This window comes from Diplotaxodon limnothrissa, linkage group LG12, assembly GCF_057381915.1.
Source record: "Diplotaxodon limnothrissa isolate DT_005_m linkage group LG12, D_limnothrissa_male_GT1.1, whole genome shotgun sequence".
NCBI lineage: Eukaryota > Metazoa > Chordata > Actinopteri > Cichliformes > Cichlidae > Diplotaxodon > Diplotaxodon limnothrissa.
Genome location: NC_140607.1, coordinates 34,626,841 through 34,640,458, shown reverse-complemented (window position 1 = coordinate 34,640,458; position 13,618 = coordinate 34,626,841). Strand labels below are relative to the sequence as shown.

The 13,618-nt window shown below is 41.5% G+C and overlaps 1 protein-coding gene across 1 annotated transcript in view; it reads left to right on the top strand.

Annotated features, from left to right (window-relative positions):
- znf608 (zinc finger protein 608) overlaps positions 1-13,017 on the top strand; it is a 67,735-nt gene extending 54,718 nt beyond the window's left edge. Inside the window, exons 4-9 of the mRNA XM_085366864.1 lie at positions 2,432-4,871; positions 5,814-6,291; positions 7,602-7,771; positions 9,095-9,242; positions 10,654-10,710; positions 12,998-13,017. Of these exons, the coding sequence (XP_085222990.1) occupies positions 2,432-4,871; positions 5,814-6,291; positions 7,602-7,771; positions 9,095-9,242; positions 10,654-10,710; positions 12,998-13,017 (3,313 nt within the window). The remainder of the gene's footprint in view (positions 1-2,431; positions 4,872-5,813; positions 6,292-7,601; positions 7,772-9,094; positions 9,243-10,653; positions 10,711-12,997) is intronic.
- The last annotated feature ends 601 nt before the right edge of the window (positions 13,018-13,618 follow it).

Here is a 13,618-nt window from a genome sequence, read left to right as displayed (position 1 = left end):
GACTTCAAAGTAGAAGGGACGGCAAGTGAATACAAAATGTCTCCATATCAAATACAGAGATAACTGTGGATTGTACAGGATTTTTTTATGTTATCAAAAGAGGAGCAGGCTTTGTACAGAAAAAAGTCGATTTTTATGCCTGACGACTGGGTAAATTGATTCAGATGAGCCTTGAATGGTAATATGTTATCTCATGGGGTCTCTGTCTGATTCTGGAGTTCAGTTTGGGTAATGATATGAACAAGCTGTTCTTGGTATAAAAAATGAAAACCTTTCAGGAACAAAAGCATGGACATGAAAAAGAGAATCTTGTTTTCAGCTCAGGATTTAAGGAAGATGTCATGACCTCAACAATAAATAATGGAATATATATTCTACAAATACAACAACACTAGGGCTGTCCTGAATAGCATTCAGTTCATAGTTTACAGCAACAGTCACCTCAAGTCAGTGTTGTAGGGTAAAGACCCTACAGTATTAGATGGAAAACACCAACAATCAGAGGACAACCCCTCTTCATCCTCATTAGTAAGCACAGTACGAGAGAGACAAAAGTAAGAAACCTTCTGTTGTGTCTCATTATTTTACATGTTATTGGAGCCAAAATCACAGCACAGCCGTCATCTTTAAGCAATTTCTTTTCTCACTTTCGAAGCATATTTCCTTGTGTGGAAGAGTAAAATCAAAGCAAACTGTTTGGAAGTACAATGTTGAAAGAGTTTCTTACTAACTTAACTAACCCAAATTGCACTTTCCACAGTTACTTTTTAAGTTGCTCATTCTCCTATTTCTGTTTTTCTATTATTCAGAACTTAAAGAGTTACCTTCTGGATAACCTTCCCTCTCTAACTCACACAAAGGCTGCTTTCGCAGAGCAGAATGAGTTTAATTATTTTTATGTATTTTGTGGCATCAGTGTGGGTTGTTTTTGGAAGTGCACAACTGTCCTCTCACATGTCTTATCTGATTTATTACTTGACACTATATTTTTTTGTTGTACTTAACATGCCCAGGATTACTCCAGTCAAATGATTTGAACTTTGGGACAAGTCAACCAGAAGTCCTTTTATCAGTCTTTCACATGACTGTCAAAAATTTTGTCCCACTCTTTTTTACATCGTGGCTTCAGTTAATTGAGGTCTTAAAGTTCAGAGCATTGCAGACTTGTCACAGTCTGGACTTTGAGTTGACCAATATAACACCTTGATTAACAGAGACCTGTAGAAGTAGCTCTTGTCTTTTGGCAGTATTACATTGTCTGATCTTGTCATGTTTCGGCTGTGTGCAGGCAAGAGAAGGACCCAAACGCAAAACTCACCACGCAGGAATAAAACTCAAAAAGCTGCTTTATTGCAGAATGGCACAAAAATATAACAAAACTAAACTGGGGCATGGATAAACTGACACACAGGCCACGAGGGAGACTACGACACTAACAAAGAGAAACACAGGGCTCAAATACACAGAGGGATAACGAGGGAACAAGACACAGAAGGAGAGCACAGCTGGGAGTAATCAGGCTGGACGAGACAAGGGAAGCAAAACTAGAAACACTGACATGAGACACGGACCTCCAAAGTAAAACAGGAAACACACTGACTGAACTCTAGACATGTAAACTTAACAGCAACTGGGGAGACAGAACATACAGTAGGAACCTGAAACATGGTACAAAAACGTCACAGTAGACACAACATGGAACACAGGGAAGCCATATTACAAAGCCAAAGAACTAAACCTATGATAACCATAACTGAGACCTAGGGAAACAAGAAACAGTACAACAAAGGACTCAAAACATAAACCATAAAATAAAAACACAAGATCTCTTCAAAATAAAATAGGAAACATAATGAGACGCAGACATGACAACCAGAACTTGACAACGTAAGACACAGACATGAAACACATGAAGAGCAGGGGAGACTTAACATGGGTTGGAAACACAAGGGGGAACTAATAAGCAAATGAACATAGGAGACCTAATGAGCTTAAACATACTATAAACATCAAAATGAACTAAAACTCAAAACACTGGGTCATAAGACCCAGGATCGTGACAGATCTTAGGGTGAATTTGCTGGAACATCCTTCTTTGGGACTTTCCCAGGAATGTTTTTCCATTTGTGAACAATCTTTCTTATGGTAGAATGATGGGCCTCAAATTGTTTGGGAATGGCCTTTTAACCGTTTCCAGATTTATGGGCAATAACTGTTCGTTCTCAAAGCTCTAAGATCAGCTGTAGAAGTCTTTTCTCGATTGAATTGTGTTATTACCCACCTCAAAACTGTCAGAAACTCTGCTTTTGTAGAGTTAGTCACACTTAAAGATGATCAGTTAATCAAGGGCTTTTGATTAATTGATTAGTATGACTGTTATTTGATCAAAGGGAATTTACTTAGTTCATTGTTTTTTTCCTCCTCTGTCTAGGTTTTGTGAATCACCCTCCAGTGACCCTGAGTTACCAGGTGGTCGTGGCCGGGGAAAGCGTATGCGAATTGCCATGGCCGATCGACCCTGTGTAGAGCCGACCCCTGCTGCCAAAGTCCGTGGTCTGTCTCAGCACAGGAGCCGCGGAGGTGGTGTGGCCGGAACAGCTGCACCTATCCACAGCAAAGGAAGAAGAGGCAGTCTTAACCTCATCAACAGCAACTGCCGAGCACCTCCTTCTTTCTTCACTGTGGAGGAAGTGAAACCAGCCTCTCTCTCATCTGGGAAGCGAAAGAACAAGCCACCATCTGACTTGGATCTCAGCCTGGTGTCCTCAGATGACGTTAAAAATGGCAATGGGAAGAGGATTCGTGCAAAATCCCGAAGCGCCCCGTCCACACCACAGGGTAAATCTGACCCATCGTTTATGGATCCAGGAGGAGGCTGTGCTTCATCACCACCACCACCCATCCTCATTGACTGCCCCCACCCAAACTGCACTAAGCGCTATAAGCACATCAATGGCCTGCGCTACCACCAGACGCATGCACACCTGGAGGTTGAGGAGCAGCGGAAGCCTGAACTGGAACCCATGAAGGATGGGGAGAGCGAAGAACGGCTATCAGACTGCGAGGACAGCATCAGCAACATGACATATGACCTCTCAGAGACAAACAACAGCACTAATACCAACAGCTCCTCAAAGAAAAATGCTCCTCTGTATAAGGTGACCACAGTGGGGTCACCTAAAAACAGACGACTTCTTCTCAGTACCGACCACAGCCCCACAGCCAACTCCAAAACCAGAAGAACCTCACTGCTAAAAGATGGTCTAATTGATGACCTTAGCAATCTGCCAATCATATCTAACATGACTGTGGTTCTGGAGAACTGCATGGTCCCAGACAGGAACTCCTCAGTCGAGATGCCCAAACTGGAAGCTGAAGGTTTGATCGAGAAAAAGGGAAATGCCTGTGATAAGGGCAAGAAGGCCAACGGGAAGGTAGAGAAGCTGTCCAAGTCAAGGACCAACCGGCCAATTGCTCCAGCCCCTGCTCCCCCTAAACTTATCGCCATACCCAACACAACATATCCATCCAGCACAGCAGATGCTGTTAACTCACAGCAGCCATCTCCTATGGCAGCTGTAGGCCTCACTAGTAAAAATCTTCCTTTGAAACCCATCAAGCCAAAGTTAAGCATTGTTGTAGAGCCAAGCCTGGTCAAAGCTACGCTGGTCACCTGCAAGGAGACCAGGAAAAAAGAAAAGCGGAGACTTAAAGACAAACATAACAAAGATGCAGTGAGAACACCTAATGGAGACAGCAGTGGAATAAAAATGGATGATGGTGTTGGGTCTAAAATTGGGGTGAAAGAGAATTCTGGAAGCCTTCTAAAGGAACACCTCAGCAAGCAGGATGTAATGAATGGACTCAGTGAGAGCCAAGAGAGCAGGATGGCCAGTATTCGTGCTGAGGCCGACAAGGTCTACACCTTTACTGACAATGCCCCCAGTCCCTCTATTGGTAGCTCATCACGCCTTGATGCAAGTGGTAGTTGCCTGGGTACAGCAGACAGCAGCAGCAAGAATAACAGTCCCGCCTACTCTGACATCTCAGATGCTGCAGATGATGGGGGATCTTCCGAATGTCGGTCAGATGGAATCAGATCCAAGTCTGGCTCCTCAACTTCTTCCGAGGTGAGCTCCAACAGCAACCATAGTAACTCTGGTAAAACTCCACCCACAGCATGCACCCCGTCATCAAAAGACCCTCAGTCCCCGTACTACCATAGTTATGAGCCCTACTACCTGTCAGGATACATGCAGTCAGATAGGCAGAACAGCAGCAACATGACTTTCCACAAAAGCTCAGCCCACGACTGCAAGGGGAAAGACAGAAAAGAAGAAATGAAAGAGGAGGATAAAAACTCCTCCCACGAGTTCTCTGATTCCAAGAAAGGTGACGGACCACCTCAGTCTCAGCTACAGCTGGCTATGAGTCAGACCCAGACAGCTTTGGCCCAGTCCCTATATTATGGCCAGTATTCAAGGGGACTGTACATGGACCAAAAACTGTTATTATCTTCCAAATGCTGTGACCAGACATCCAGTGCCAAGCAGAGGGCACAGACTGTGAGAGACAGTGAGGAAGTTAAACATATGGTTGGGTGTTCAGCTGGTGGACCCATGCTAGGTAAAGGTCCAGACGGTGCTAAAGGTTGCTGTCCCAAACCTGTCCTGTCCTATGTAGAGATGAGTGAGAGGGGAGAAAGGGGACAGAGCCTGGGCATAAAGTCAGTGCACAGTGGCATGGTGGACCAGCACCAGGTCTCAATGAAAGACTGTGATGACATCAAGTCACCCTCCTCTTCCTCTTCTTCATCACTCCACAACCCAAACAGTCAGACAGATCTGGACTCAAATGTTTCCTTTTCCAGTGTAAGTTTCTCCCTGTGTCTATAACCTGCCGCCGCCGCTGATGGTGTTGTTGGTGTGCTTTAATGACTGCTGTTGAGTGTCACAAAGAGATTAATCACACAGTGTGTACAGCTAAACCAATAGGTGCTAATAAAAAAAGACCATGTGGCTTCTGTGGTGGTGTAGCTCTACTTTAACATGCTACTTCGTTCAAAATTGTTTGATTTGATGGAGGCAAACGATTTTGATGTTTAGAGAGAGAATTACCACCTTAGCTGTAAAGAAGCTAAAAAAAAACCCTTTCTAACCCGTAAGCTTGTACAGATTTGTAACCCATGTCTTCTCACAATGCGATTAATCGCTGACTCTAGCCATGCTGATGTAAAAAAGAAAAAACAAACAAAGGCTGTACAAATTGAGCGAAAGCTGCGTTGGGGAGGGTAGGTTCTTTTTTTTCTTGGCCTAAATTCTGCACTTGATCATGTGTGAGGCGTGTCTTGATTCGTGTCATTGAGAGGGACGCCACAGTCTTCACATCCCACTTCTGAATGGCCGCCTGCTGTTGAAACGTCGTCATCCTTCATCAACATCACACCCAGAGCCAGTGATAGATGGTCTGTCTATGGCTCTGTTCACTCAGTGTTTCCTCTATAGTCATTCAGCAGCGGTGGGCCGCCGCAACAAGAAATTTTCCACCCCTGTTAAAAAGAAAATGTGCAATGAAAGTCATAAATTTGCTTTGCTTTTCCTCCAAAAATCCCAAGAGACAAAGAGATAACATTTAGACTTAATCCAAAAAAAGGCATTTAGTTTTAGCCCTTCGACTACCCGTGTAAACACAAACTGGGACAGACGTGGACTGGAGTTGAACCAACCCCAAAATGACTCCCACCCACCACTGTTAACAAAGAATTATAGGGGAAACACTGCAAGTAGCACCAACACTTGTCCCCATCGATCTAGCCCTCAGACGGCCCCACCTGGGCTCACCGCCTCGCTCACAGCAAATACTCAGAGCTACAGAGTCAGCATGGGGAGGAGGCTGAGGAGGGCGAATCAGACAGTGGAAAAGAATGGGGAGCTACCATGGAGCCTGCCGGAGCCAAGATGACTTCAGGAGGAGGAGGTGGAGGAGAAAGAGGAGGAGTTGTGGGTGCAGATGCTAAAAAAGCCAGGGTCCATGCACCGCACGATCTCCCGCCTGCCATCGACACGGAGGATTCAGACAGGCTGGAAGGGCTGGATGATCAGGGCCAGGAGCCAATGGGAGGGCTGTCTGAGGAGTCACAAAGTGCCCGGGCGGCAGTTTCTCCTCCAATGACCCCTCAGCAGCCCTACATTCAGTACCAGCACTCCTCCTATCAACCCTACCTGGCAATGTGCGAGAGCAGTGGGGGCTCCTACAGAGGGGTATCCCCAACCCTGGTCCACAATTACCCAGGTAAGACTGAGTGAAGGTCGGAGTTAATGTTAAGGGCGTAGTTCAACATTTTGGTAAATATGTTATAAGAGCTCAGAAGACAAAGGCGGAACAATGCAAAAATTAATCTAGGGAACTGTTAGCTATTTACCTCTGTTTCCACCATTTAGTCTCGTCTCAGCTAAGTAGTTTAGCTAAAGTTCTTGTTTACACTTATACTTGCGTATTCACATTAAAATACAGTAGAGTGCTACATCTGAAACATTCAGTTTGAAGTTTAAGCTGAAGCAATAACAAGAATTGATGTGCTAGTTGAAACTGAATCACTGAAAGGCTTTTAAATGAGTGAAGATGCATAGTTACATAGTATTAGCCATCATATGAGTTTTACCTGCTGTCATTCAGCAAATAAAATACCCTTCACTGATTACAGAGGCTGGTGTTTATCTGGCATGTCGCATCAGGTTTGTGCTTTTTAACATCCTAAGATACCAGGAAGATGAGCTGACTATAAAACAGTCAAGCATTTCTTCTTTGTTCCCCTCACACAAAAAGAAGTGGGTTGTTCACTTGCCTGTGCAGTCTGAAGTGCGTACACTTGCACACATCACATACGTTATGCAGTGCTCCGCTGCACATAGTCTAATCTCCCAACACTTTGTGAATACTGAGAATATCAGTGAACATAACTGAGCAATATATAAATTTGCTTCTCCGGTGAGTCACTCATTCTTCATTCACAGCTGATGACAGCTCAGCCTCAGCAGGATGGCTGGGGGTCCTTTGTCTGAAAGGATATTGTCACACAATGCTGCCCCCTATACTGGAGTATGAAAGGCAACTGCAACAGCAGGCCTTTATTTATGAAACTGAATTCCAATTCACAACATAATCTCTCATATATATTGCGTCTGTTCATTCTCCTTGTTCATATACAGCAAAAGATGAGTTTGCTTAACATGCAAAACTATATTAAGAAATTTTCTTGATTATTTTTGGCTTAGTTAATTCTTTAAAGCCTGAACCATGAAATAACTGTCAGAAAATTCAAAGGTTTTGAGTATTTGGTGGCAAATTATAAATATATCAATTTGCATATATGAGTTTTAGTAGTGTCACATAGCTACGTTGTGTATTTCTTAAAAATGTAAAGTGCAATTCATTTAGATTTATAATAAAGTTTAATAAGTGCAAGTATAAATATCATATATATCATGCTAAGTATTGCAAATGAATGTACTGGTTTGGAGTTGGTAATATAATTTGTATTTTTTATAGATATGTAAAGTTACTGTGTGCCTGTTTCTTTGTTTCTGTGTTTGTCGTCATAGGTTTTCATTATCCTCTGTACGGTAAGACAGCAGGCAGGGAAGAATCGGAGGTGACACCACCCGGCAGAGGAGGAGCGGTGAGCAGCAAGCAGAGCAGCGACTCATCCTCATCCTCAGCCATGGAGCTGCTGCAGCAGCAGAGCCATCAGTATCACGGAAAATCACCTGCTGTGAGAGGCTTTACTGCCACATCCACACTGCAGCTCACAGCGACACACTTCTGATGTTTGTTTTCCTTCACACGACACAGATCTGATATCTTCCTCAGACAGGAAAAACACCTCAGGGAAAGATAAAGATGGGGGTAAAAATGGTAGCCTGCTTTGATTCCACTCTGCATTTAAAGCAGTCACTCATGAAGACCATCACATAACATCAGCATGGCATAAACATGCCTTATAAACCCCTAAATAGGAAACTATTGTGACGACCTCAACACATACATGTGCAAAGAAGGTTTTAGGATTATTTTTATAATCAGGTTATTGTTTTGTTTTTCCTTTGCAGACAAAGCAACAGAGAGAGAGAGGAAAAATATACTAAAAGCCCTGCATGTGGGTGTCCCGCAAATGATTTGGTTCGTAAAGACTGGACTTATTATATTAATAAAGTTCAGCCTGGAAACCACAAAGTAAAGCCGGCAAAATGTTGACTGTATAAGTTAACTGTCTGATGGATTATATTTCTATTCCATTAAATGAGTGTTTAGATGTGCCCTAGACAGTTTTAGCCTTTGTGAAGTTTAACAGTTAAAGAAAAATAAAATCATTTGAATATTAGCACACTTAGAAGTCTCATTTTTTAACAAGTTTAAGGCGCATATATTAAAGCTTAAAGAACCAAAAATGTTTTACAGTAGCCTGCAGGTAACAGGAGAAAAGCAGGAATCAAGTTGCTTCTAACACAATGTACGCAACAAAACATGCACAACTTTTGACTTTACTTTTCGACTTCAGACTGACACTAAAACCTATAGATGCTCCTCCTACATCATGGTTTGTGGTCCACAGGCTCTTCCAGGATTGGTAAGGGTATTTTGGCTAGTCTGTAAGTGGTGGCTGCTTATCTCATATATAACATCTCCCAACCTGAACTTGGATTTTACTCATTAGCTTCTTATTATAGGCCTGAATATGTGTGTATTTAAACACTATCACCATGCAAACTTGTTAACAAAGGCATGACTGTTTCAGGATGTCTTGTCTTACATGGGTCACTTCAGAAGGCAGAAACAAACCTTTTGCTGTTTGCTGAAAAAATCATAGAGATACAATTTTGCATTTTTTTCTTAAGCTTGGCAAAATTAGCCAAGATAATTCTTGATTTGATTTTGTCAATATAAAATAACTTCTCTTGGCATGATGTGAATGTAATAGATCAAAATAGTGATCACATCTAAAATCTTATGGAGACAGAAAAGTGAAAGGCACAGTGTAAGCGTGTGTGTGTATGTCTGTATGTGTATGTGCGTGCGTGTGTGTGTGTGTTTGTAGCCTGGTGAGAAGGGATCCCCTGAGGGAGAGAGAGAGACGGAGAGAGAGAGGAACCATGTGTCATTCGCCCGACACCTCCACACACACCATCACACACACCTGGGTATGAGCTACAATCTGATGTCAGGACAGTACGACATCTACCAAGGTATGAATCTGCAAAACAAACGCAGACAGTGTTTAGATAATGAGATATGCTATACAAAATAACATGTTACTGGAATCACATTACATTTTTCTGTAACATAGTAATCACATTACAGTTATGGTGTTACTTGCATTAAGAAAGTTCTTCAGTTACCTACAGGATTGATGGATTTCAAAATAAAAAAATCAAACGTGCATTTTATTCCTGCACATGCTACAATTAGATGACTTCACATCATGTGCAGGGAGGCAAAAATTAGTTGAGTGGTTGCAAGTTTTCAGGAGTGGACACATCAATAATACTTCTACTCTAATTGCACAAAACGGGTGAGAAGCTAATATTAAAGTGGAAACAGACTAAAAAGCCGAAAAAGCTGTTGCTAACGTGACTCCTTTTGCTGATTTTCAGCTTTGTTGTCAACCTGATGTTTGCTCTTAAACACTGAAAACACATTTTGTGTGTTTGTCCTGGTTAGCATAGAGATTTGTATCATTGTGTGGGGCTACAGCCTAAAGTGAGATTTAAGCTTCTGTGATAAATCTATGCCATAGATGCACCATAACCACAAACCTTTCTGAATCCCTGTGCTTTAACTTACGCCATAACCTCACATGCATCTCCCTAGAAATGTAACAGGATGTCACATTAACAGAGATTGTAATCAACTGTGATTGGCTCATCCTGTAGACCAGCGGTCCCCAACCTTTTTTGCACCACGGACCGGTTTATGCCCGACATTATTTTCATGGACCGGCCTTTAAGGTGTCACGGATAAATACGACAAAATAAAACTAGTACCGGTACTGAAAAAAAGAAGATTTATTCATAACACACGTGAAAAGACCCAGGAAAACCGAGTTAACGATAAAAACGATAACAAAATAACGCTCAAAACCGATAAAAACCCTGAAAACTATACATTTCACACCTGAGCCTCAACTCTCGCGGCCCGGTACCAAACGACTCACGGACCGGTACCGGTCCGAGGCCCGGGGGTTGGGGACCGCTGCTGTAGACAATGGATCAATTCAAAGAGAGAATCTTCAGCACCAAGTAGTGTATTGGCAGTGGAACTGCAGAGCATTGCATGCACACAACACACACATGGTGGCAACAGTGTCGGCCACTTGAGTGTACTACGACATAGGCTCTAAAAGACTTAAGTCACACATTACTCTCATACTGTTAATTGGTAATTATCTGACAGTGCATCTCAGGCCATGCAAAGCATACGTGATGTCACAAAGGAGAAGTTGTATTAAATAAATGACTTTCCTCAGGTACCAGCTGAGGAATGTAGTTCATTACCTGTTTCAAAAAGTAAAGTAATACATGACCTTTTTTTGAGTAACAACTCCAACATTGATCACAGCTGACTTTCTCTTCATGTTCCTATTCCTATGTTTTTAAGGGTTGAGCTCCAGGTCGCTGGTCTCCAGTCAGCAGGTGTCAGGGCACTCCTCAACTGGTACGTTTGAAACACACACTGAAATTATGTTAAAGCTTCACTGGTTCCACCTGGGAAACCAGGGTAAATGGACCAGAACATCTTTAATACATAGACTAGACATCTTTGTTGAGACTTCCTTGTACAACTTTGATTGAAAAGGGTGGAGCAGCATGGACTCATTGTTGGGATACTGCTCTTTAGTCTCTAATTCACTGTCTTTAAAGATCTTGATATACTGCACATATATTTATCGTTTTGCCTGCTTTTATTGTTAGACTTTATATATTGCTTTAGTTCATTTTTTATTATTTCTTTTCATGTACAAGTTCTTAAAAGAAAGGTTTATGTCGCCCTAATAAGGAGACAAATTAAGCACAACTGCTGCTTAGATTTTTAATGCAGATTGCCTTCAAATCACGGAAGCATTTTCTAAGTTAGCTTGGATATTAATACTGTAAAAACTAGGCCCATTTTTGTATTAAAGCTCTGGCACACAGAGTACTGAAGTGGCCAGGGTGTTGTTTTACTGCTGAAATTACTCATCATTTATGTGCAGAATATCCTGTTCTGCTCTCAGTGTGGCTCACAGACTCATAAATTATCTACCAGGTTTTCATATCATGAAATGAATTGGCTAAAATTTTCTCTCATAAAATGCAAACTGAGAGCAAAACGAGCTGGACAATTGTCTCATTTTCATGCCGTCTGCCAGGTCAATAAATCTAATATCTGAAACTTCTCTGCTGGGAATAACAGCTCTCTGCTTATTCGGCTGTGCGACACTCGTACCTCGTTGCTGAAATTATCCTCCAGTAGATCATTACCCTCTCTCCAGTGTTTTCCATATACTTTCATAAACCATATATCACCATGTTTGCTTAAAATTGTGAAAATATTCCAGAGGGAACCTGACAGGCAGTTAAAAAGCTTAATGTGATGATTACAGTACTGCTGCAGACACTGCAGTTGTCTATAAATGTAAATTGCTGTGAAATGGAGGAGATTAACAGCAGTGATGGCAACAGTGGAGGCACACAGCTGCAGAGAAATGAAGAATATCCACGTTTCTCTGTAGAATCCAAAAACAGGAGCAATTTGTAATCTTCCTGGAGTGACATCTGCAGATCATGTACCAATTATCTCTGTTTTTCCTTCAGGTATTAAAGAGTTGTGTTACAAAAAACTACTTGAAAGAACAAATAATAAAATGCCCCTTAAAAGAGATCCTATTTCGATTTTACTGGCTTTCTGTTATATAAATATACTGTTGCAAGGAGATCCTTAATATGGTCATCTCAGGCACATATGTCCCACCCACCTGATGTTTAAAACTTCTTTTTGTAAGTGGACAGTAATCAGGAGAAGGCTGGCTTAAATGTGTCTTTTCTAATCATCTTTTTAAGAATTTAGCAAAAAAGTTCCCGCCAGTATCGGCATCTTATCAAATGCTGTATTAAGTTGTATTGAGATATTTTCAGGATGTGTGCTAGTCATTAATTTATTTTTAGCTGCTCCCACAGAAATGGGTGTTGCTTCAAGGTTACACTGACTCACTGTGCCATCTTGTGGTACAAATTGGTACTACACGAAAGTAGAGCACAGCCCCAGTTCAGCTTCAGTTGATATCTCTTCAGCATATATGTGTGCGGGTCATAAAGATGTAGCAGTTGAATCTTAATGTTCTTTTCAAAGCTTTAGTTAATTCTGAAAAGTTTGAAGTTGGTGTTAAGCACAAGAATTTACAATAAGTACCTTTAACGGGAGAGTCACCGTCAATGAACAGGAGTGAAAACATCTTAATGTCACACAGAGGATGAACTGAGGAGGCTGCACCAACGCCCGGTATAATTTACATTTGATTAATCATGTAAAGTGACTCTATTAGCTTTAAAGAATAAAAATACAAAGTGAAACAATCATAATCTGTCCTATTTATAGTTTACACGATTCAGTGTCCTCTGAGAGGAGGAAGAATTTTCATGGACTATAACAACTATTCATGCAATGTTAGGGATATCATTAACATGAGATAACAACAAGTAGATGTAGCCAGTTTTATGGTATGTTTACACATTAAGAAGCAGGTTGTCCACCCTGGTTCTTGAAAAACATGACAGAAAGCACAACAATGCTGCATTAATTTCAATCATAGCAGTTAATAAACAGTGTTTGTAATTGAAATTGTGTTGTCAAATCTAAACAGGAGGCCTGACTGTTTTCACCCAGCACAGATGCATCTCTACTTCTGTTCAGCATAAATCCTAAGTGTAGTAAAGTTTACCTTTTTTTTTTCCTGTCTCCACAGACAGCGAAGGGAAGAAGTAGGACCATGTGACCACGTCTCACATGAGGAATGGCAGATTTATCAGACATCAATTCCATGGTGTTGAATAAGCTTCGCCTCGCTGAGAGGCAGAGAACAAAAAAGAAAAAAAAATCAAGAAAAAAAAACTTCTTTCATTTCTTACTAATAAAAGAAGAACCACTTTTATAACTCATCACAGAGGAACTGATGAGCTGACAGCAGGACGGGAAGCAGGACCAGGACCTGTTTGAGGACGAACTACCTGTATAAATCCAGAATCACTGACTTTTAGAGCTTTTGGTTTTACAGAGTTTTGACAGAAGCAGGTGGCATGTATGAAACAAAACATCCCAGAGCGCCGTGCACTCAGCCCAACCAGGGCTGTGGTACTTAACTTTAGAAATGCACAGTTATTGTCGTGTATTATGATGATGATATGACTGAATGTATTGATGATGACTTACACTTTACCACATTAGTGTGGATCTGTTTTTTTTTTTTTTAAATGGGACAAAAACAGCATTAGGAAGCTAAAAAGTCTATTATTATCCTTATTATTCTCATTATGATTATTGAAGTGGAAGTCCTCCTCCCTCCATAGTGCTGACGCTACATTTGTAT